Here is a 24,981-nt window from a genome sequence, read left to right as displayed (position 1 = left end):
CACTAGAGGAAACCAAGGTGACCGGGGATGTGGCAGCGGACCGCGTCGTGGCACTCCCATAGGAGGGAGTCATAGCAGCCTGGGACACCGTGCTCCCACAAGAGAAAATCAAGACAGCCAGGACACAGGGCGGTCCAAGTCGCAGCTCTTCAGCAGGAGGGAGTCAAGGCAGACTCGGGTGTGCAACCTGGGAACCACCAAAGCACATGCTCCAGGCAGGCCATTACCAACAAACACTCTGGGCGACCCGGGAAGCCACAGTACAATATCCTATAACTACCGCTGCGACAACAAAACACAGTGGATCGGGAAGCCCAAAACGGCCTTCCAGTGGCTAAACCAAGACTCACCTGTACTCTGGTGCCCAGAGACAACACAGGGGGGCCGGGCCAGGCAGACGTGAAGGAAAAAAAGGCTGCAGCTGGTGGAGGAAGTCCCTCTCCTCAGGAAGGGCACAGTACACTAACTCTCCTCTTTCTAGCCTACCCAGGAGGTGGATTGGATATAGCCCAATCAGGAGGGAGAAGGGGACATAAAAGAAAGCCCAGGAAACATCAGGATGCTCATTTTCTCACCAAAAGTCGAGAGAAGAGGAACTGGAGGAAGCATAAGAAAATACACGGGCATACTGAGAAAGAAGAAGCCTGAGAAAGAAGAAGCCTGAGAAAGCTAGAAGCCTGAGAAAGAAGAAGCCTGAGAAAGAAGAAGCCTGAGAAAGAATAAGCCTGAGAAAGCTAGAAGCCTGAGAAAGAAGAAGCCTGAGAAAGAAGAAGCCTGAGGAAGAAGAAGCCTGAGAAAGAAGAAGCCTGAGAAAGAAGAAGCCTGAGAAAGAAGAAGCCTGAAGAAGCTAGAAGCCTGAGAAAAAAGAAGCCTGAGAAAGAAGAAGCCTGAGAAAGAAGAAGCCTGAGAAAGCTAGAAGCCTGAGAAAGAAGAAGCCTGAGAAAGAAGAAGCGACTGAAAACTAGGGTATATAAAGATTGCAACCTGTGGGCCGGAAAATATATAAACACAGAAAAAGAAAGAGCGCTGTTCCTGGTCTCATTATTGTCAAATGTGTCGCGCCACCTCTATGCGACCCATCCATGCATTTCCCGATAAGCCCATCTTTCAAGTCAAGTGTTGGCTTGGCAAAAGCCTGCTAATGAAGGGGTTAGCCAAACGCCCAGGATTCTACAGATTTGCAGGAGCATTTAACCCATGCACCATATAGAACGCTAACCCACAGAACATTAACCCAGGCATGCACTAGAACACTAACCCATGCACCATCTAGAACACTAACCCATGCACCATCTAGAACACTAACCCATGCACCATCTAGAACGCTAACCCACAGAACATTAACCCAGGCATCCACTGGAACACTAACCCATGCACCACCTAGAACGCTAAGCCACAGAACATTAACCCAGGCATCCACTAGAACACTAACCCATGCACCATCTAGAACACTAACCCATGCACCATCTAGAACGCTAACCCACAGAACATTAACCCAGGCATGCACTAGAACACTAACCCATGCACCACCTAGAACGCTAACCCACAGAACATTAACCCATGCATCCACTGGAACACTAACCCATGCACCACCTAGAACGCTAACCCACAGAACATTAACCCAGGCATCCACTAGAACACTAACCCATGCACCATCTAGAATGCTAACCCACAGAACATTAACCCAGGATTCCACTAGAACACTAACCCATACACCATCTAGAACACTAACTCACAGAACATTAACCCAGGCATCCACTAGAACACTAACCCATGCACCATCTAGAACACTAACCCATGCACCATCTAGAACACTAACCCACAGAACATTAACCCAGGCATCCACTGGAACTCTAACCCATGCACCACCTAGAACGCTAACGCACAGAACATTAATGCAGGCATCCACTAGAACACTAACCCAGGCACCATCTAGAACGCTAACCCATACACCATCTAGAACACTAACCCACAGAACATTAACGCAGGCATGCACTAGAACACTAACCCATGCACCATCTAGAACGCTAACCCACAGAACATTAACCCAGGCATGCACTAGAACACTAACCCATGCACCATCTAGAACACTAACCCATACACCATCTAGAACACTAACCCACATAACATTAACCCAGGCATGCACTAGAACACTAATCCATGCACCATCTAGAATGCTAACCCACAGAACATTTGCCTAGGCATCCACTAGAACACTAACCCATACACCATCTAGAACACTAAACATACACCATCTAGAACACTAACCCACAGAACATTAACCCAGGAATCCACTAGAACACTAACCCATATACCATCTAGAACACTAACCCACAGAACATTAATCCAGGCATCCACTAGAACACTAACCCATGCACCATCTAGAACACTAACCCACAGAACATTAACCTAGGGATCCACTAAATGCTAAACTGTTATAAACTTTTCCATCTGCGGTCTAGGTTGCATTTAGAAAGTCTACCTAATAGCCTCTCCGGCCAAAATTGCATTGATTTTGAAGTGTACCTACTAGCGTGCATTGGTTGAATTTAGAAGTGTGCCTATTAGCCTAATATCCTCACAGTGCAAAATTGAATTAAGAAGTGTGCCTAATATCCTCTCTGTGTAAAGTTGAATTTAGAAGTGTGCCCACTAGCATGCCTAATATCCTCTGTGTAAAGTTGAATTTAGAAGTGTGCCCACTAGCATGCCTAATATCCTCTCTGTGTAAAGTTGAATTTAGAAGTGTGCCTACTAGCATGCCTAATATCCTCTCTGTGTAAAGGTGAATTTAGAAGTGTGCCTACTAGCATGCCTAATATCCTCTCTGTGTAAAGGTGAATTTAGAAGTGTGCCTACTAGCATGCATTGGTTGAATTTAGAAGTGTGCCTAGTATCCTCTCTGTGTACAGTTGAACTTAGAAGTGTGCCTAATATCCTCTCTGTGCAAAGTGGAAATTTAAGTGTGCCTAATATCGTACATTGGTTGAATTTAGAAGTGTACCTATTAGCCTAATATCCTCTCAGTGCAAAATTGAATTTAGCTGCCTAATATCCTCTCTGTGCAAAGTTGAATTGAATTAGAAGTGTACCTGCTAACGTGCATTGGTTGAATTTAGAAGTGTGACTAAAATCCTTAATGTGCAAAGTTGAATTATAAGTGTGCTTACTAGCGTGCATTGGTTGAATTTAAAAGTGTGCCTAATATCCTCACTGTGCAAAGTTGAATTTAGAAGTGTGTCTAATATCCTCTCTGTGCAAGGTTGAATTCAAAAGTGTGCCTACTAGCATCTATTGGCTGAATTTAGAAGTGTGCCTAATAGCGTGCATTGGTTGAATTTAGAAGTGTGCCTAATAGCGTGCATTGGTTGAATTTAGAAGTGTGCCTAATAGCGTGCATTGGTTGAATCTAGAAGTGTGCCTAAAAGTGTGCACTGGTAGAATTTAGAAGTGTGCCTAATAGCATGCATTGGTTGAATTTATAAGTGTGCCTAATATCCTCTCTGTGCATTGGTGCCTAATCCTCTCTGTGTAAAGTTGATTTTAGAAGTGTCCTACTAGCGTACATTGGTTGAATTTAGAAGTGTGCCTAATATCCTCTCTGTGCAAAGTTGATTTCAAAAGTGTGCCTAATATCCTTTCTGTGTAAAGTTGTACTTAGAAATGTGCCTAATATCCTCTCTGTGCTAAGTTGAATTTAGAAGTTTGCCTAATAGCGTGCATTGGTTGCATTTAGAAGTGTGCCTAATCCTCTCTGTGTAAAGTTGATTTTAGAAGTGTGCCTAATATCCTCTCTGTGTAAAATTGAATTTAGAAGTGTGCCCACTAGCGTGCATTGGTTGAACTTAGAAGTGTGCCTAGTAGCGTGCCTTGCTTGCAATTTAGAAGTGTGCCTAATACCCTCTCTGTGAAAAGTTGAATTTAGTAGTGTACCTAATAGCATGCCCTGGTTGAATTTAGAAATCTGCCTAATATCCTCTCTGTGCAAAGTTGAATTTAGAAGTCTGCCTAATAGCGTGCCTTGGAAATATTCCAACCCATCTATATCACAGTTACTAACCATGAGTGCGCCCAATCCACCAAGGTCTGCTGGAAACAATCCCTGTACACCACCCACCCTGCCAGCCTGCCGCCAGTCCCCTCCTCCCCAAACCATCCTACCCTCCACCACATCCCCTACCCACACCCTTTCCATACACCAAGCCAGAGGGGCTCGATGGAGAGCCAACCACCCTAAGACCACTGCTCCTCTGAGCCCCTCCACTGATCAGCCTACTATGATCATACTCGCTCCCCTCACTAGCATACCGAGCACACCCTGCCCAGCAATCATGCAACCCCCGCTTTTCCCATCAACCCCCACCATTATCCCCCGTCCACACTCCTTCCCCTCCCTGAAAACCGCACGCCTAGCACTAGCAAGAACAGAAGCATCATCCCCCTCCCCCTCTGACCACGCCTACCCTCTCGCACACACCAATCGCAACAAAGACACTAAAGAGGAAACGTACCTGGTCCCCCTCAATCTCTCAGCACTCATCGCCTCCACTGTCTCGACCCACCACCTCAGCCCCCCAATCACCACCCTCCCCCCACACCTCACCCTGCCTGAAACCCCTCTCCCTCGATTTCTCGCCGACCACAACTGAAACTCCTACCCATTCACACCCCACCTTCAAATCCCCGGTCCCAAACCCAATCATCCCAACACACGCGTCCATCCACTCCCACCCGAAACTACCTAATTATTCTGCTCGCCCACTCTTCCCATCAACCATCAACCACCCCACCCCTCTCGCTCTCCAGTTTCCACCCTCTCCCACCCCACCCCTCCATCTCTGCAGCTCCGACATCAACCTCATCTACCAAAGTGAATTGCATCCTATTTAATTTTTTGTTTTTTTTGTTTTATTGGTTAAGTATAGTTAAACCTTAAGCATTACATCCTTATTCCTTTAGTAAAAACATTGTTCCTTTGTTAAGACTTCCTTAATTCCAATTGTCATCAGCAATAATTGCCCAAACATTGTCCTAGTCTCTCCGTTATCTTATGATCCACTGCTCCATTAATTCAAAATTTGGGCAATCAAGGTAGTTCGATACTTAAGTATCTAGGACTGCTCGTATCGTTCTCTTACAGATCAGATCCTTACTCCTCCTGATTCAAGTTCAACATTTCAACAAATTTCAATGCATCGAGTGTTTTGCCAATTTTGTCCACAGTGAGGATTCTTTCCCAATAATTTTCTTCCGTCTCCTCGGTGATATTCATTATGTAGCTTCCCATATAGATCTCTCTTTTGCATTTTAAAGCTGGGCAAATTAACATAACATGTCTTATCGTTTCCAGATGGTTCCGTTTACAGAACCGACAATATGCAGCTGTTCTGTCAATTTGTCTTCTTTTCCATTTCACTTCTCTGCTATTCCAAATGTTGAGTCTGCAACGCAGCAGCAAGTCCCGGTAATGCTCAGTTGGAAATTTCAACAGATATGGCGGTAAGATGTTCAAGCCTTTTTTTTCCCAGATGATGTTATAACATAGATTTCTTTTCAGTCTTTGTTCCTGGATTTCCTCCCAATCTTTTTCCCGAATCACTCTTTTTGCTTTATCCGGGTTATTCTTTATGGTATCCTCCGCGAGATTTACTTGCTCCAACTGAGCCTTACATCTGCTTTTCCAATCATTAAGCATTTTGTCTTCATTCAGGATGTTCGTCTGGGCTAGAATTTCAAATGGTTTTGGTGGTAGATCCAGAATGCACTTTCTATACAATGATAGGGTTTTCCAAAGTATGACAGAGTTTATTGATTGGAGTCTGAGCTCAGTTCTAATGAGCTCCACTGCTAATGAGGTTGGTAGGCGCAAAATGTTACGCCAAAAATACGCTTCACAGAGATTCCAAACCTCCAATCTAAGTGCTAAGAGTGCTTCCGTGCCATAAGTGATGACCGCCACCACTTTTTGCTTGTAGAAAGTTACAATTGGAGTTAAAGAAAACTTCCCATATCTGCGATGTAAGCAAATCCCTTGATTTGTCAGAGCCACTAGTTTTTCCCGGATCAGAGAGTAGTGAGCCTGTTCGTTGCAGTTTTTGTTTATCATTATCCCCAGGTAGAGTGTCATTTCTACTTCTTCCAAATTCTGGTTTTCTAATGACCACCTTATGTCTCCTGCCCCGACTAGATTTCATTGTTAAGATCATGGATTTTGTGATGTTCATCTTCATGCTATTTTCTTTTAAGTAGTTGTTAAAGGACTCAATCCGTCGTTGTAGGCCTATTGGTGTTTGATCGATGAATACCGCATCATCAGCGTACAGCATCCAAGGTGTTTCTTTTCCATTTATTTTCGGCGGAAATGCACGAATCTTCTCCTGAGCTATGTTCATATCAGCCATATATAAGACAAAGAGGAATGGGGCTACTGCACAGCCCTGCTTGATTCCTCTAAAGGTTCTAATCCTCCTCGAGAGTCCCCCATTGCTTGTAATTTGGACTTTAATTGAGGTATCAGTGTATAATGTTTTAATGGCTTCAAGTAGATCCTTGGGGCATCCCCAATTTCTCATCTTTGACCACAAGAGCTCTCTATTGATTCCATCGAAGGCTTGTTTGAGGTCAATAAATGCAAGATAAAGCTTTTTTTCCCGGCTAGTGTCTTTGCCTTCAACAAGTTGATCAAAAATAGATTCAAGGCGGTGCCAACTCCACTTACAAAGGCTGTCTGTCTTTCATCTAGGATTTTCGCCTCGGTGGCCCATTTTTTTAGATCTCTCAGTAGCAGTGATGCAAATAGCTTGCCAATTGAGTCTAGGAGCGCTATGGGCCTATAGTTCCTAGGGTTTTCACGATCTCCCTTCTTATATATCGGTACTATATAAGCCTCCGTCCATGTAGCTGGTATTTGTTTGGTTTTCATGATTTGTTGAAATAGTATATATATATTAGATCCGTCCAGGTCTCACAGTTTTCTTTTAGTAGTTTGTTGGAAATGCCGTCTGGGCCAGCTGCTCTTGAGGTACTAAGTTTTTTTATCAGGATTCGGATATCATCCTTGTCAAAGTTCAAGGCCCAGGGAGTAGAGTCCGAGATCTCTTTTATGGTTTTTCCCCCATTTTCAACTTCATAAAGAGCAGTGTAGTGTTCGAACCATTTGTCTTCTGAGACTTGATTGATACCTACGGCAGATTGATTGTGCTCTCTGTCGTTAAGTAAGTCCCAGGTACTTCTAGCGTTGTTTGTCGATATGGCTGCCATCATTTTTTCGGCATCTCTCTGCAGTCTTAGATATCGAGTTTGTCTCAGCCAGTTTTTATATGTTTGTTGACATTTTCTCAGGAGTTCGTATCTTTCTGGGCCGTTTTTCTTTTTTATGAGTCTCAATTCTGACCTATATTGTTTCCTTCTTAACACAAGTTGTTCATCATACGCATGTTTTTTTTAATGTTCTTTTTTTTAGTTGGATCTTGCCTCAGTTTCCATTGTTCTTTCGGTTCCTCTATTAGTTCTTATTTCCCAGACAAGTTCAGTTGCTAACAGGCAGTGATCACTACTCGTTTGTTTTGTTATTGTGAAGGAAAGTATTCGCTCCAATGTGTTTCCTCCCACAAAGCAATAATCTAAGCAAGCACCTGATTTCCCACTGTGCCAAGTATTGGCCCCTTGGAGATCTCCCTTAGTCTGGCCATTTAACATCTTCATCTCACGGATTCTCATTTCTTGCATCCATACTTTTTCCTTTCCTAGCAGATGTTCAGTAGCTTTGATCTTGCCATCTTTATCCAGGACTTTGATATTTAGGTCGCCATTTAATATTATCAACTGGCCATTCCCCTCCATCATGGACTGATCAATTACCTCCATGATTGACGTTACAAAGTTCGTCTGGCCCTGCATATTCTCGCTCCAGTAGACATTAATCAGGACCATTTGTTTCGGGGTTTTTGGGCATTCCACTTCAGATGTTACTTTCAGGATTTGCACATAGGGGTTTGGTGTCAGATGTTCCGTTACTTTTAATGGACATTCCAGTTTCTTTAATATCATGAGGCCTCCAAAAGGTCTTCCCTTTGGCCCCTTCCTAGCTGGGTTTGTGTAGACCTCATAACCCTCGCATACAGGGGGTTTACGTAGCCATGATTCTTGTATTGAGATGAATCATATTGGGTCAGGAAATCGCATTTACTAGAGAGCAGATGTTTGAAACCTCTTGTGTTCCACGATGCACAAAGGATCCGGTTCTGCTCATTCTCCGTACTCTATTGTTTCTTCTTGGAATTCAAGGCATTTGCCATCCAGGCCCATTCCTTTCCCCGATTGTCTACTTTAGTGGGTTTGTTCTTAACCCTCCTTAAGTTTTCCGAGTTATCCACTGTGAACCTCAGGGTTTTCAATATCACCTCACTCTTTTCAGTTGATAAAGACTCTTCCTCCTGAGACTCTTTCTCTTTTTTACTTTTTTCATCGTTCTTCTTCAAATTTTCCCCCAGAATTATTGATCTAGTTTTTACTGAGATTTCCTTCTTTGTCTCCTTTCTTTGTTCTGTACGGGCTTTTTCTTTTAATTGTCTAGATTCCTCGCCCAAGTCCTCCAGTAGGAACCCTCTTTTTCTTAAAGTGTCTGATACATCCAAGAGTTTCTGCTTTGTATTTTTAGATGACAAATGCAAGATAACTTGGTCTAGCCTTTGTTCCTTTGGGAATTCCACTATTTTTATATCTTCCGTTGATATCGTCCTTGGTGACAGGGCTTGCTTGCAGAGCTCCACCACGTATCTTCTATTTAAGATCACCCTTCTTGGTCCATTTGCAGCTGTTTCTAATTTTAGATAATATCCCTTGAGTAAAATGGATTTCTTCGGGGGTGATCTTAGCGGTAGCTCTTTCCTTTTCTTGACTTCAATGTCCTTTTTTTTCCCCTTATCAGTTAATTCTTTAAGACAAGGGTTGCCCTGGATTTTTTTTCTATCCTCCTCTCATTCATCATTTCTTTTCTTTTTTGTTCCAATGTCTTAAATCTAATAGATTACTGGTCAGAATCCAATTCAATTTAATTTGTGCCTGGTCTTCTTTCTTTTCCCCTGATGTTTTATTGGGCATTTTTCTTGTGGGGCTTTGGCTTCAGATCTTCCTTAGATTTTTGGGTTAGGTCTACTGTTTCCCAATTGTCTAAAGTTTGCCAATCCGAGATACTTATGCTATCCCAGTCTTCCTTCTCACTATCGGATTCCATCAGCTCAATAAGATCACTCAAATTTGCTTGCTGTTCTGGATCCTCCCTGCTTTCTTCCCTTGACACCTTTTCTTGATCTTTTAGTCCCTCGATCTCTGTATGTCCACTCATACTCATCTCTCTTCTAGATTTCTTGGCACAGTGTGTGTTCTCTCTTCTTGGTGGGGTTCTTAGATTTCTCAAGAAGGCTCTTGAACCATTTACTTTACGTTTAAGGGATTCATTTTTGGTTTTTTTCCCTTTTTCATTCAATGCACTTGTAATCTCCTTACCATTTCGGTGGATCGGATCCTTCGGCGTCGCCCCTGCAAATATTGCAAAAGAGGATCGTTCTAAATTTGCAGAGGTCAGCTTGTTAGTCTCCTTTATCCCGGGCGGGATCAAGATCACCTCCTCTTGATGTTGCTCCTTTTGATTCGGGAGGTTAGTTGCATCCTTTTTCAATTTCATTGGTCCCTTGCCTTCTTTAAGTTTTGTATCAGGACAATCCTCCTTATTCCTTTGGTTGTTGTGTTTGTGGGTGCTTCTCATCCATTTACAGTCTTCTAGGACCGCTTCCATTAATACAGATTTATCAGTCGCATCTCGCCTAGCTAGATCGCCAAGGCGAGATTGCCAAATTTGAGTTAGTTCAGCTTCTTTGTTTGTTCTTTCATTTAAGCTCTGCAGGACCGAGGTCATATTAACATGATTCTCTTTTATTTGAGTGTTGCTGATGGTTACCTCTTGAACAGAATCTTTAATTGCCTCATAGAGCTTAAGAAAAGGAGCCAATGTTATAGTTAGCGAGGACATGACCACTTTTTCAATATGGTTCAAGTCTTTTTCTCTTTCAGTCTTACAGGCCTCAGTTATTGTCCTTAGAGTTTGTTTATTCCATATGTCTCCTGTAGGCCTGTTTTCCTCTTCCAAGTTTAAGCGGCTGGCTAAATTGCTTCCCGTGTGATCCTTCCTTACTTCTGTATTTTCCATACCTTCATTCACCCTAACCACTGGCAAAGTTTTATTTCTCCCGTCCCAAAGTGGCAAATGAGTTCCTTTCAGGGCTGTCATATTCTCAAACTGTTCTTTATCCAAGGCAGCCATTTTTTCATTGATCAAGCAGAAACTCCTCCTTTTTTCTCTTCCTATTTTATCCGTCAGTGTAGTGATGTCTTGCATGATTTTATCTGCCAGGCAAAGATTACTCAAGCTTGCCGGTGCAGTATCAACTGCACTGTTGTTATTCAGTCTTTCTAACGGCCTCCGCCCTCCCAGGCGGGAATTAATGGATCCTGTGCCGTAGTCATCTGTAAGAACTCCTTTATTTACTTCATTTGGGGGATTTGCAGATCGATTCCCCTTCTCCTTTGTGGGGCTAACTGCTATGGTGTATTTCCTCAATGTGGGACTAATCCTTTCTTCCCTATATGGTTGGAAAATGTCTATATGGTCTTGCACTGTCATTGATGGCTTTCTGAGGTCAGTATTTTTATTCTGATTGATCGAGTCCTGCAGAGCGTCTTCGATATGTCCCAAATCCAACACGTCCCATTTGTCAACTTGATCCCATGATGTTTCTACTGTTTGCTGGCTATTTACAATACTAGTCACGCCAGAGCAAAATTGTGCCACTGATGGCCTTGTATGGTTTTCTAGACTCATGTCCAGACTTTCTTGAATTATTGATTCACTGAGGTCCCCCCCTATCCCCTCTTTAGGAACTGTTCCAAGGGCCTCATCCTCTGTTTGTAGCGTCTTCTGATTACCTACCATGTCTTCAAGTGAATTAGTTGACAATAGGTTTGACTTTGTTGTCTCCTTTTCCTGTGTGGAGATAGAGTCCTCACCTGCTGGCACTTCATCAGGTGGAACTACTTTCTCCTCGCAGATATCCTCAATTGTTATTTCAGCTACTACATTGGATTCTAGAATGCTTTGTCCAGCTACTTTCCTCTCACAAATCCCCTCAGATACCGCCTCTACCTGGCCTGGAAATGTTGATGGGGAAAGCATTTTTATGATTTCTCTTTCCGTGGGGATGGTACAAGCCATGGGTAGTTCTGGAGAATTAGGTGCCAACCACAGCTTATCACCTTTTTCCGCTACCTGTGAGAGTGATTTTTCCGTATGTGATTGATTGTCTCCCACTGATAAGCTTTTCCTTTTCTCAGTACCAAATGGTAGTCGGCTTTGTTTTAGCATCGTAGTTCTCAGGGTTTGCTCCGGGCTCCCATTTACTTCTGGGAGGGAAGCGAATCTCTCTCTTACCTGCAGGCGTGTTCTTAATCCTGTTCCTTGCATACCCTTTGAGACCGGGATTGACTTTATTGTCTCGAAAGGGTCTTCGTTATCTCTCGCCTCAGTAGCTTCCCGCAGCTGGTAGTCAGGCAGTACCTATACCGCCACCGCAAGCAGCCAAACAGCCTAACAGCTCCTTCAATCCACAACAAACGATGCCCTTTGCGCGCCGGGCTTAGCCTATTTAATGCCCGATCTGTAGCGAAAAACAGACACAGCATCTTTGACCTCCTCGCCTCTGACAATCCAGACCTGGTCTTCATCACCGAAACCTGGTTCTCTGACGACTTCGCCCCGATCGCCAATGAAGCCTTCCCCCCTGACTACTCCCTCATCCCACTGATCCGTCCCTCTAGAGGGGGAGGAATAGCATTCGCCTTCATGTCTCACTTCCACGCCTCAATCATCATCAACCAACCTTCCCTTCTGTCCTGTGAATCGCTCCTCGTTAAACTATCCCTTTCCCCTTCCCTCTCCCACAGCTTCCTAATAATCTACAGACCCCCTGGCTATGATAGACAATTCTCAAACAACCTCTGCAACTCTATTGCCACCCTCCAACTAAACCATCCCAACCTCACCTTTCTAGGAGATTTCAACATCTGGCTCGACATTCCCACCAACCCTATGACACACTCTCTGGTTGGCGGCCTAGACGCAATTAACCTCCAACCCCACATGAACGGCCCGACTCACCATAAAGGACACTCTCTCGATGCCATCTTCAGCTCCCACAACCGGATACATCTAAACCCCCCTCCCCTATCATCTGGTCCGATCACTTCATTGTGTCTTTCACCATTCTCTCATCCAACCCGCTTCCCGTACCCGAACCTGAACCTCCGAATCTACGCAAATGCTGGAAGAAACTAATAATCCTTCCCGACCTAGTCACTACACTCCACCAGTCTCCTCCACCTACCTACCTACCCAATAATCAATTAACCCCTGACGCCTTTGACTCATGGCTCAACACCTCACTAATGCGGCTCACACCCTCTTGCAAACCATCAGCCTGCCGTGGCCTTTTCCCCAGATGATTCACACCTGAATTGAAGGCCAGTAAACAACTATATAAATACCTTGAACGCAAATGGCGGAAAGACAAAACTCTCCTGAGCAGATCCACCTTGGCCCGGCACCTTCATCAGTACAAGGCCGAAATCCAGAAAGCAAAAAAAGCCCATTACAACTCCCGAATCCTAAAACCTCAGCAAAGAACTTCACAAAATCATCGCTGAATTCACCAAACCATCGTGCACCACCACCGTCCCGACCCCCTCACAATCGCTGTGCGACTCACTCTCTCTCCACTTTTACACACACAGCTCTCGAAAGAACAACCACTCTAACCAACAAACTAGCTCTCTTACACCCACCAGGCAATCGACCCTCCATACCAGCCATCCACCGCCTGCGACCACTACCCAACCAACGTTCGACTCCTTTAGTCCAATATCAGCCAACCAATTTCTCAAACTTCTCTCTGCCCGCAAACCATCCGGCTCTCCGCTAGACACTTGCCTGGCCACAACCATCAAAGAAATGTTTGCTTCCACCTGCGCAGGAGAACATGCAAGAAGCATCATAAATGACTCCCTCTCCTTGGGAATTTTTCCCAACGCATTCAAAACGATTCATGTCAAACCTCTAATAAAAAAAACTTCCCTAGACCCTCACGAGCCCAAAACTACCACCCCATCTCAAACACCAGGTTCCTTGCCAAACTCATCGACCGAACCGCCTACTCCCAACTAAATGCCTTTGTCGAAGCCAACAACCTCCTAGACCCCGCTCAATCAGGTTTCAGAGCCCGACACAGAACTGAAACCACCCTAACCTCAATCTGGGATGACCTTAAAAACACAGCAGACTCTGCGGGATGCGCTGCATTAATCCTTCTTGACCTATCCACCGCCTTTGACACAATCAATCACTCAGTCTTCTTTGACCGCCTCCTCTCCCTAGGAATTTGTGGAAACACTCTGAAATGGATAGCATCCTTCCTCAAAAACAGGAACCAGATAACCGTACTGTCCACTTATTCCTCCCAAGACCGACCTGTCGACACGGGAGTTCCGCAAGGAGCATGCATATCAGCCCTCCTGTTCAACCTCTACATGGCCACCCTCCCACGAATAATTCACTCACACAACATCCTGTGCTACAACTATGCTGATGACACTCAACTGATTCTAAAAATCCAGAACTCAAATCCCAACTGCAGACCCAATCTCGCTTCCTGCCTCCTCGACATAGAGCTCTGGATGACCACAAACCACCTCTTGCTAAACCCCTCCAAAACTGAAATCCTGGTATGTGGCAACACCGAACTTCTTCCAGACCCACTACCCTGGCCATCTGCCATGGGCAACTCACTGACTCCCTCTAATTCAGTAAAAAAACTTGAATGCACCCTAGACTCTGACCTAACACTCTCACGCCAAGTCAACAATGTCTCAAAGTCCTGCCACTACCACCTTAAAACTCTTAGGCGCATCTTTCCATATCTCTCCTTTCCCAACAGACTCTCCGCAGTCCAATCAATTGTTATATCAAGACTGGACTACGCTAACCCCCTCTACCTCGGAGTCCATGCTTACCAACTGACTAAACTACAAAGAGCACAAAACACTGCAGCCAAACTGCTACTAGCGCTTGGCCCGAAAGACCACATCTCCCCAGCCCTCAAAACTCTGCACTGGCTTCCGGTTGCCTGAAGGGTGACTTTCAAAACCTTATGCATTTCTCACCAAGCGGTGCATAAAACCAGACCTCAATATCTCCAAGACAAACTAAAACCCTACCACCCTGCACGTACTCTAAGATCAAGCTCAGCCGGCCTCCTAGTCATACCAAAAACAAACTCAGTCAGGTTAGGCGGATCATCATTCTCAGCCTTGGCCCCCACGCTGTGGAACGCACTCCCTCACCACTTACGACTCACTGAAGACCTCATGTCTTTCCGCAAATTACTGAAAACTTAGCTCTTCCCCTAAAACCGACCCAAACTCAATCTGGAAAACAGCATTTCAATGACTTTGCCAAACGCTAGATCATAAATAGCAATGCTGCATCATGAACCGAGCGAGAAATCGAAAATAATAACCTCTATTGGTTAGCTAAAAAGTACAACCAAATTAGATTAAGCAAAAGGGATTAATCCTACGAAGTAGATAAAAAGAATAAGCTGTGAAAGAGCAGTTAAGTGGCTGAAATTAATGAAATGGACAAAACAAATGTAATGAACAAGAGGATCAATGTAGACGTGAGGAATAAAGCGGAAAACAACAATTCTACTAACCTGAACTACTAGATCTCAAATAGCAATAAAACAAACAACAATACATCATCAAGATCCAAGCGAGAAATCGAAAACTACTAACCTCTAAGGTAAACTAAAAAAGGACAAACAGAATAGAATGAGTAGAGTAGGTCAAAGCAGTGAAGTGGATAAAAAGAATGAATAGTACGAAAGCAGTAAAGTGGTGGAAATTAATGAAATGGATGAAACTGACTCATGCCCCCTCTAGAACACTAACCCGTGCCCCCTGTAGAACACTAACCCGTGCCCCCTGTAGAACACTAACCTGTGCCCCCTCTAGAACACTAACCTGTGCCCCCCTCTAGAATACTAACCCATGCCCCCTCTAGAATACTAACCTGTGCCCCCTCTAAAACACTAACCCACAGAACATTAACCCAAGCTTCCACTAGAACACTAACCCATGCACCATCTAGAACACTAACCCACAGAACATTGATCCAGGCATCCACTAGAACATTAACCCATGCACCATCTAGAACACTAACCCATACACCATCTAGAACGCTAACCCACAGAACATTAACCCAGGCATCCACTAGAACACTAACCCATGCACCATCTAGAATGCTAACCCACAGAACATTAACCCATGCATCCACTGGAACACTAACCCATGCACCACCTAGAATGCTAACCCACAGAACATTAACTCAGACATCCTCTAGAACACTAACACATGCCCCCTCTAGAACACTAACCCATGCCCCATCTAGAACACTAACCTGATCACCATTTAGAACACTTACCCTTGCACCATCTAGAACGCTAATCCACAGAACAATAACCCAGGCACCTTCTAGAACATTAACCTTTGCCCCTCTAGAACACTAAACTATAGAACAATGACACATGTACTCTATAGATCACTAACCTGTGCCCCTCCACAACATGTACCAGTATACTATTTATAACGGTTATCCGTGCTCCCAATTGGACACTAACACTCTCTGTACCCCTAATCCATGCACCTTGCCAAACACCCAAACACTAAGTTAGTGGCTCCTGGAGCATGTGCCTGAGGACATGCTAATTTGTGAGCACCATTCAACACTATATCTCCTGGGCCCAAGAGAACACCCAGCACCAGAGCACCCAACCATGCGTTCTTTAAAACAATATAAGGACATCCTTCTTAAGATGCTGCTGCAGAGGACACTTACACCTTGTTCAAAACACACTTAAACTCTCTGCACACACTGAACACTAAGTGCAGGAGTGACAGAGTGAAAATGTTTCAATAGTGTGAGGCCAACTCACCTGATGAGGCTCTACTCCCATGTCCGCCAACGCTGAGAGGAAAAACATTCTCGCAGGCTTCCCCACCACTTCAGCTTCAATGTCACAGGCGTACTGAGGGAAAAGCAGGCATGGTAAGAGGAACGCCCAGTGAACTCACACAGCTGCATACACCCTTCACCAAGCACCCCCACATCACTCCCATGCACAGCACTCAACAGTGCTGCCTACTCACCTCCATCATGAGGATCAATAAACAGGCCAAGGTGGAGAGACCAGTTAAACGACACTAGTTAAACAACGTGTTTGTATTCTTGTAATATAAGGCAGGGTGGAAAACACAACAAAGGGGCAGTGAGACCATAACTCAGGATCCAAATGAGTCTTCTTGTAACTTGGGACGACACAAATACCGTTTTAAAGGGGTTCCTGCACTCTACCGTTCCCCTTCTTCGAAATGGGAGTGCTTTCTAGTCTCTGGTCAAGCTTAGGGATCCCACACCCTCCTCCGAGTTTCTGGAGATCTTTGCAGCAAGGTTCTCTGTCTCGGGTTTAAGGGGTTCCCACACCCTCCTTCTCAGAGTTTCTGGAGATCTTTGCAGCCAGGTTCTCTGTCTCGGGTTTAAGGGATCCCACACCCTCCTTCTCAGAGTTTCTGGAGATCTTTGCAGCAAGGTTCTCTGTCTCGGGTTTAAATGATCCCACACCCTCCTTCTCAGAGTTTCTGGAGTATCTTTGCAGCTAAGTTCTCTGTCTCGGGTTTAAGGCGTTCCCACACACTCCTTCTCAGAGTTTCTGGAGATCTTTGCAGCCAGGTTCTCTGTCTCGGGTTTAAGGGATCCCACACCCTCCTTCTCAGAGTTTCTGGAGATCTTTGCAGCAAGGTTCTCTGTCTCGGGTTTAAATGATCCCACTCCCTCCTTCTCAGAGTTTCTGGAGATCTTTGCAGCAAGGTTCTCTGTCTCGGGTTTAAATGATCTCACACCCTCCTTCTCAGAGTTTCTGGAGTATCTTTGCAGCAAGGTTCTCTGTCTCGGGTTTAAATGATCCCACTCCCTCCTTCTCAGAGTTTCTGGAGTATCTTTGCAGCAAAGTTCTCTGTCTCGGGTATAAGGGGTTCCCACACCCTCCTTCTCAGAGTTTCTGGAGTATCTTTGCAGCTAAGTTCTCTGTCTCGGGTATAAGGGGTTCCCACACCCTCCTTCTCAGAGTTTCTGGAGATCTTTGCAGCAAGGTTCTCTGTCTCGGGTTTAAATGATCCCACTCCCTCCTTCTCAGAGTTTCTGGAGTATCTTTGCAGCTAGGTTCTCGGCCTCGAGTTTAGGGGGTCCACGCAGCCGTATGCTCTGTACTTCTCTCAGGCTCTTCTCCTTCGGTCTCAGTCCTGCACTCTTATCCATCCACAGGTTAGGGGGTCTCTCCTCCTCTACTCTTTTCAGGTCTCGCCTTCTTACTTATGACTTGCATGTGGAGGGAGTTGGCGTTTATCTCCTTAGACTTTTTTCTCCCTAGATTTTTTTCAGGAGTGGCTTTTAGGATGGCCCCTACCTAGCAACTCCTGTGCTGCTTTGTCTCCTCCTTCGCCTTCCGGATCAGGGTCTCATCTCCTAAGTCATGCCTTCAGGCAAGCCTACCCTCTTGGTGCTTTGTGATGTTACCTGCTAGGGCCTGGCTTGCCACCTGATGAATGTGCTGCTTCCTTCCTCTACCCCTTCCTGACCGTCTATTGCTTCCTTCCGCTGCCCCTTCCTGACCGTCTACTGCTTCCTTCCGCCGCCCCTTCCTGACAGTCTCCTGCTTCCTTCCGCCGACCCCATCCTGACTGTCTACTGCTTCCTTCCGCCGCCCCATCCTGACTGTCTACTGCTTCCTTCCGCCGTCCCTTCCTGACAGTCTACTGCTTCCTTCCGCCCCCCCTTCCTGACTGTCTACTGCTTCCTTCCGCCGCCCCATCCTGACCGTCTACTGCTTCCTTTCGCCGCCCCTTCCTGACCGTCTACTGCTTCCTTCCGCCGCCCCATCCTGACCATCCACTGCTTCCTTCCTCAGCCCCTTCCTGACAGTCTACTGCTTCCTTCCGCTGCCCCTTCCTGACCGTCTACTGCTTCCTGATTCAAACCTTCTGATACCTCTTCTCCCCCTCTAATTTGGCTCCTTTTAAATCCTTTGTCACTTCCACACAATTCTTTGCTCTCCTTCCAACCTCCTCACAACTAGTTCATCTCCCCCACCAAACTTCTTCCAAGTCTTCCCCCCTTTCTCCTACCTGCTCTTTTCGACCCCCTCCAAGTTTCTCTCATCTCACCCACCCCCTTCAAACTTTCTCTGCCAGCTCCTACATCAGCAGACTGAGCACCTGGGTTTATATAACCCTGTAGCCCCTCCCGTTGACGTTTACCTCCCTGTGAGGGTCGGGACCTGTGAGGCAAATAAGTGAGGAATGGAGATTGACCCCTCTTCACCTGTATGGGATTTGGACAGCTGAAACCAACCTTTCCACCGATGAGCCTCCACTTCCCCCTTGGTGGCGTCTCAGGTCCATTTCCCAGGGTTCCCAGGGGGATATAGACCCTGCCCTAGGACTTTTTTGGGAAAAGAGTGCTGCAGGGGGACCGACATGATGGGCCCTGCTCAGACAGACTTAACATGAGAATAGAACATGCTCCTGGGATCTGTGTTGGCCCCTGGGAGGACACGTAGTGTGTGCGCAGTGGCGCGTCCAGGCTCCTTTGAATGGGGTGGCCCTTTGCAGGGGCATGAAGTATGAGCACACACACGTCTGAATATTATTTATTTACTATTTGTGTCCACTACCCACATCTCCATGAATTACTAACTTTAGTGTGAATACGACGCAAATCCCTGTTTTACATGCAAATAATTCCATGAAGCAGGGCCACAGTGTCAGTAACTATCACATTTGGGTGGCTGCTGTTGGGAGGGCAAGGAACGCTTTGAAGCATTGTGACATTATTTCTAATGCTTCCCTGTTCCAGAGTTGAGCTTTGAAAGCGAGAGATTTTGGGCCTCATGTGACTATCCCCTGCCATGCAACAGGGACTACCCTGCTAGAAGTCCTAGAGCCAGGCAGAAGACCTCATCACTCCTCTCACCCATCGCTCATCCATTGTAATGCCACTGGTCTGCCACAATGTGATGTCATACCGACATCACACTGCGTGTGTCAACATGTTTCCGCCAATCAACAGATGGTACCTTCTTTCCCTAGCAGTGGGCCTTCCCCTGCTGGGAGAGCACAGCAGACAGTGAGTGCAGCAGAATGTCTACCCATAGGAGCTGTAAGAAACCTAAGGGTGCTCTCCTGTGTAGGAGCCAGGAATTATTTATACAGGTGGCCAGGACACGGCCATCACTGTTGGATCCAGATTCAGGGGGTGGTCCGGTGGGGGAGGATCACCAGGATGGGGGGGGGGTGCTTGGGTAGTGGGATACAGGTATCATATGGCTAATTAAACTCAACATTGTAATAGTTAGATGCAAACATTGTAAACATGTATCCTTGTAACGTGGATTGCATTTCCAGTCCCCAAGAGTAATGCAGATTTTCAAAATAAAAGTTCCAATCAAGAAAGTTCTTTTCAACATCCAAATTCTGCCTCAAATGCAATATAAAGTTCTTTTCACTTCATAAGTCTTTCACTTGGAACTTGGATATGTTAAACAAGGTTTATCACTCTTCAAATATGATGTTCAATGGGTTCCATAATCTCCTGCTCAATAAACCAGAAGGCTATGCCTTCACTCTTCCAGCCAGTTTCAAGATAACATTTCTTCTTTATAAACAATACAGTTTTGTCCGGATGGATTTACCACAGTTCAAATCATAACACATTAGTGGCTTTGACACCTTCTAACAACCACAACCTTCAACCATAAGGTAGTACTTCAATGTCTTCTTCCTGGTTCACTAGCCTGCTAGGACTACCACTAATAATCCCTTTCCTGGTATACTCACCTGCCAGGATAAACCTCTTACCACTACAAGTACTTTGTGGTGATGCTTGCTTCCAGCTTTAAAGAAAGTCTTTAACTTTCACCATCACTTTCACCATTCACAACTTCTTTCATAAGGATACAGTACACATTGATGCTGTTTGTTCCACTGGTATGTTTGCCACTTGCACCGCAGGTTAAGTTCCTCTCCTCCATGAGGCTTTCTACAAGAAGGGCTTCTCTCCTGCCTCCTTAGGTTTTCTACTACCACACCAGTTAACTGCTGATAATGGGTCTCATTACATCTGTGGCGGTCCGGTAATAAGGGTGCTGGTCGCACCGTACAGGTATCCTTTCCGGACCGCCATACTACAACTCTGCCTACTGGGGCCTGTGAGCCCGGGAGGTCTGACCTGCCGGGTGCAAGGGCACCAGATAGCAGAGCTATCACGGAAGCACCAGCACCGTTAGCAATGGTGCCAGTGTTTCAGAGTCCCCTCCTATAGGACTCCATGGGAATGGACACCAACATTTTTCAGCGCCTGACTTCCCGATCCGCTGGGACTTGTAATATCCCGGTGCACCAGAAAGTCAGGCGCCGGAAAAGAGCTAAGAGTCCGGCGGCAACCCACCAGACTCGTAATAAGGCCCAATGGCTCTTATTCACATTTCTCTCTTGAGGAAAACAATTTACTTGGGCAATGATGGTTGTAATCTGGGTTAAATACCTGCTTTCCTTCAATGTGTAAATTAGACCACAAATACTTGGTATTCAAAACGACCGTTTACAGCCAGCGGTCTAGTGCAGAGCACCCTGGGGTCATCGAATGAAGGCCAACTCACCGGTCCACCTTTGCGTGTTTGCTCCATCCGCTGCCGCTTCAGTCTTCTCTTCTCAGGTTGGATCCAGGGTGTTCGACAGCTCCGGCCATACTCCTGCGCTTACTGCAATAGGAGTGTCACGTTCATTGCGTGCTCTGGTGAACGCCAACCACCGGAGTACGACGCTGGGCAAGGAGAGCTCCTCTCTCCCACGGGACAGCCCGCAAGTGCACCACTTCACGTTGCGTGTCCTTTGCAAGGAAGACTCCCAGGTTCTACAACTCTCTCAGCACTGCACTCTGCTGAAATCACAGTAGCTGTTCTGGCGTCTTCTTTCTGCTTTTCCCACTGCTGCTATCCACTTCTCCTTCTACTTCTTCTAATAGCCTGCACCTGAAGGGGCCTTAAATGCTAAAAAGTCCTGCACAGGTGTGGGCATTAGAACCACTAGACTGCGCATTGCAGTTCTGTGCCTCTGAGCCCCTCTTCCTCGTCCCAGTACCTGGAGCATTATGGGACCTGAAGTCCTTAGTGTGCTGGTTCCTTTTTATATCAAATGCTTCAATTTTACAATAGGTCATTAAGACTGTGGGATATTCAGGGAAGTTGTTTAAAGGGTTCTGCCAATTCTCCTGACCTGAGTCCCCTCCCATGTGATCCTACCACAGAACAGTAACCCCAGGGTCGGGATCAGCAAGCGTCTGCCTTTCCCTGGCCACGTGAAAGGGGATCCTAGCCAGGGTCTTTGGGATGATCACCTCTGCTTCATCGCACCTGCCTGCGTATGCGTCTCTCTGCTTTGCCTTACCATGCGCTCCCTTGGCAGTCGCCTCGACTCAGTTAAATGGAGATCACATTTTTAAAGAGACAGATACTCTTTCTTGTTCTTAACGGTACATGTTAGTTTTGTCCTCAGCCCAGTCTCTGGAGTTTATACTGTTCTTCACATCTGATGGTCCCATGAATGCCACCATGGGAAATGACTTCGGGAGTTCTCACGGGAACGGGAGTCCTTGTCCCCTAAGGGGGAGCTTCTCCCAGTGAGGTCCCACTTGCCCGGACTCCTATGCAGGGTGTTGCAAAGCCTCACAGCGGGAGGCTCCCACTTGGGAAGAAGGGACACTTCCCCTCAATTTGTCACAGTTGGGATGAACCACAGGGGGTCTAAGTGTTTATCTGCAACAAAACAGAAACCTCACCCTCGCGATTGCCCTACATATAAGGTAGCAGGATAGGTCAAATTATAAGGTGCCAGGTTTCCTAATGAAGTCAATACATGCCTTGTTTGCTGCTTGAGGGGACATCTCCCTCTGTGAGAAGGATTTCCCCCAGGGTACATCTGTTTGCTCTCCAGGCAGGGAAAAGGAAATGGGTGTTGGAGAAATGCCCATGGAACCTGCTATCAGGGTTCCACCTTCGTGCCCGCTCAGGGTTTATTCTAAACACAAAGGCAAATGAATTGTTTAAATTATAAAGTGGTCAGACTCTGGTCTCTCTGAGGTTCTCTAACACAGCCTCAGGAACAACACTCCCACCCACTACTTGGATCATACAGTCACAGGGATATAGAGCACAGCAGCTTCTTGGCTCAAACTCACAATCAGTGTGATATAGCACCCCGTCGCATGGTGGCTCCAACTAACAGTGATGAGGATATAACACCTATCCACTTCTTGATTAAAACTCATAATTAAGGGGGCAGGCTAGAGAAGGTTGAAGCAAACAGGAGTCTCCGACAGACAGCCAGCTGGCAGGGAACCATTAGCCAGGTGAGAAAGCTCACATGCCTACATACACACTGTGGCAGGGTCAGGGACGGCTCTGCCATGAGGGGATGGGGACCCCTCTACACCTGCGACAGGAGGCCTACCAGGGGGTTTGCCAGAGCCAGTCCTGCCCCAGAGGTGGGAGTTGGAAAGCCCCCAGTCGCTGTCCCTTCAGCCTGTGCCTGGCTGCAACTGTCAAGTACCACTTGTTACCACCCCATACCTGCTGTACCGTGCTTCGGACAGTGGTCATTTTACTCCCTTCTAGGACTACAGAGCCCAGAGGTTCTTGCGACTGAGGAGGGAAACGAGGAACCCAAAAGCAAGAGAGTCACCAGTGAACAGCAGGGCTGCAGAGCGGTACGTGGGACAGACCGGCACACAAGAAGGTCCAAAAGACATACATAAAGACTTTGTGATTGACTGTGTTTCTCGTGTGTCACCATTGCAGAACTCTGGCGGACCCACTTTTGAAGACTATGCGCATAAGAACTTTGAGAATTACTCTGTTTGTCGCTGGCCACCAATAGAGAACTACAACGGATCTGTGTTAGAGGAGGGGCAGGCTTCAGAGACATTTTAAAGCCTTGTGCCTGCATAACACCCCCGTCCCCTGGGGAAAGAACAATCTAGCAATTGGCACAGGGCAATAAGTAAGCGTCAGGACTATTGGGAGTAGGAGCATTAAAGAGGACACACGAAACGGGGCAGTGTCAGTTGTTCGGGCGAGGTCAAAGGAGCAGGTGAAGGACTAAGAGACCAAGCAGAGGGATATTGGTGCAGCGCAGCATGGAAGAGGGTTATAAAGAGCATGTGCAAGGTGAGGCATTGGTTGGTGAGAGAAAGTGAGACTTGCGTGTATGGTGAGTGAAGAGAGTGACTGAGATTAAGTGCAAAAGGGGGGGTGTAAGTGAGAGAACTAGTTGAATGAGATAGTGAAAGTGTAACTGTGAGAGAAGGAGGGGTGTGGTGCAGTGTGTCCTGGAGAGATGAGTGGACTGAGGGGAGTGATAGAGATGAGAGGGGAGAGTAGTTGAGGGGCAGGGAGTGGGGTGAGGGGGGAGAGTAGTAGAGGAGAGAAGGGAGAGAATAGTATAGTGGAAAAGTGACAGCAGAGAGCAGTACAGAGTAGAGTTGAAGGTAGTAGTGGGGAGACCAGACAAGAGCAAGGGAGAGTAGCAGTAGACGGAAGAACACCTTGAGATTTAGGGGCACATGGTCTACAGGAGGAAGGGAGAGGGTGAGGGAGAGAGAGAGAGATAGAAAAAGAGACAGAGAGTCCTCTCCCTGGACTCTTGCTTTCCTCTCCCTGGACTATTGCTCTCCTCTCCCTGGACTCTTGCTCTCCTCTCCCTGGACTCTTGCTCTCCTCTCCCTGGACTCTGGCGCTCCTCTCCCTCAACTCTTGCTTTCCTCTTCTCTCCCTGGACTCGTTTCCCTGGACTCTTGCTCTTGTCTCTCTGGACTCTTGCTCTGCTCTCCCTGGACTCTTGCTCTCCTCTCCCTGGACTCTTGCTCTCCTCTCCCTGGACTCTTGCACTCGTCTCCCTGGACTCTTGCTCTCCTCTCCCTGGACTCTTGCTCTCCTCTCCCTGGGCTCTTGCTCTCGTCTCCCTGGGCTCTTGCACTCGTCTCCCTGGGCTCTTGCTCTCGTCTCCCTGGGCTCTTGCTCTCCCCTCCCTGGACTCTTGCACTTGTCACCCTGGACTCTTGCACTCGTCTCCCTGGACTCTTGCACTCGTCTCCCTGGACTCTTGCACTCGTCTCCCTGGACTCTTGCACTCGTCTCCCTGGACTCTTGCACTCCTCTCCCTGGACTCTTGCACTCCTCTCCCTGGACTCTTGCTCTCCTCTCCCTGGACTCTTGCTCTCGTCTCCCTGGACTCTTGCACTTGTCTCCCTGGACTCTTGCACTCGTCTCCCTGGACTCTTGCACTCGTCTCCCTGGACTCTTGCTCTCCTCTCCCTGGACTCTTGCTCTCCTCTCCCTGGACTCTTGCTCTCCTCTACCTGGACTCTTGCTCTCCTCTTCTCTCCCTGGACTCGTCTCCCTGGACTCTTGCACTCGTTCCCTGGACTCTTGCTCTCCTCTCCCTGGACTCTTGCTCTCCTCTCCCTTGACTCTTGCTCTCCTCTCCTTTATTTCTATTTTATTTTTATTTTTTGGATTTGTAGAGCGCATTGCAGCCCATGGACATAGAGGCGCTATCAAGGATATTTAAGAAGGCTTGCTTGAGGGTTACAATAAGCGGCCCAAGAAAAAGCATATAACAATTGCACTGGTTGGTACAGTTATAGAGAAACAGTGTTATACATTGCAGAGGTGTGACACACAGGGCCTGATTTATAAGGCCTTACGG

The 24,981-nt window shown here is 46.5% G+C and overlaps 2 protein-coding genes across 2 annotated transcripts in view; both read right to left on the bottom strand.

Moving 5' to 3' along the window:
• The window catches only part of LHPP (phospholysine phosphohistidine inorganic pyrophosphate phosphatase), a 301,128-nt gene that overhangs the window by 67,334 nt on the left and 208,813 nt on the right, over nucleotides 1–24,981 (bottom strand). The window contains exon 5 of the mRNA XM_069612039.1: nucleotides 16,101–16,193. Within this exon, the coding sequence (XP_069468140.1) occupies nucleotides 16,101–16,193 (93 nt within the window). The remainder of the gene's footprint in view (nucleotides 1–16,100; nucleotides 16,194–24,981) is intronic.
• LOC138473356 (serine/arginine-rich splicing factor 4-like) lies at nucleotides 22,745–24,829 on the bottom strand. The gene has a single exon (XM_069612038.1). The coding sequence runs from the start codon at nucleotides 24,801–24,803 to the stop codon at nucleotides 23,541–23,543; it is 1,263 nt and encodes a 420-aa protein (XP_069468139.1). The 5' UTR covers nucleotides 24,804–24,829; the 3' UTR covers nucleotides 22,745–23,540.

This window comes from Ambystoma mexicanum, chromosome 8 (assembly GCF_040938575.1).
Source record: "Ambystoma mexicanum isolate Mex_15411 chromosome 8, UKY_AmexF1_1, whole genome shotgun sequence".
Lineage (NCBI taxonomy): Eukaryota > Metazoa > Chordata > Amphibia > Caudata > Ambystomatidae > Ambystoma > Ambystoma mexicanum.
The sequence above is the reverse complement of the archived record's forward strand: the minus strand, read 5'-3'. Positions and strand labels throughout refer to the sequence as shown.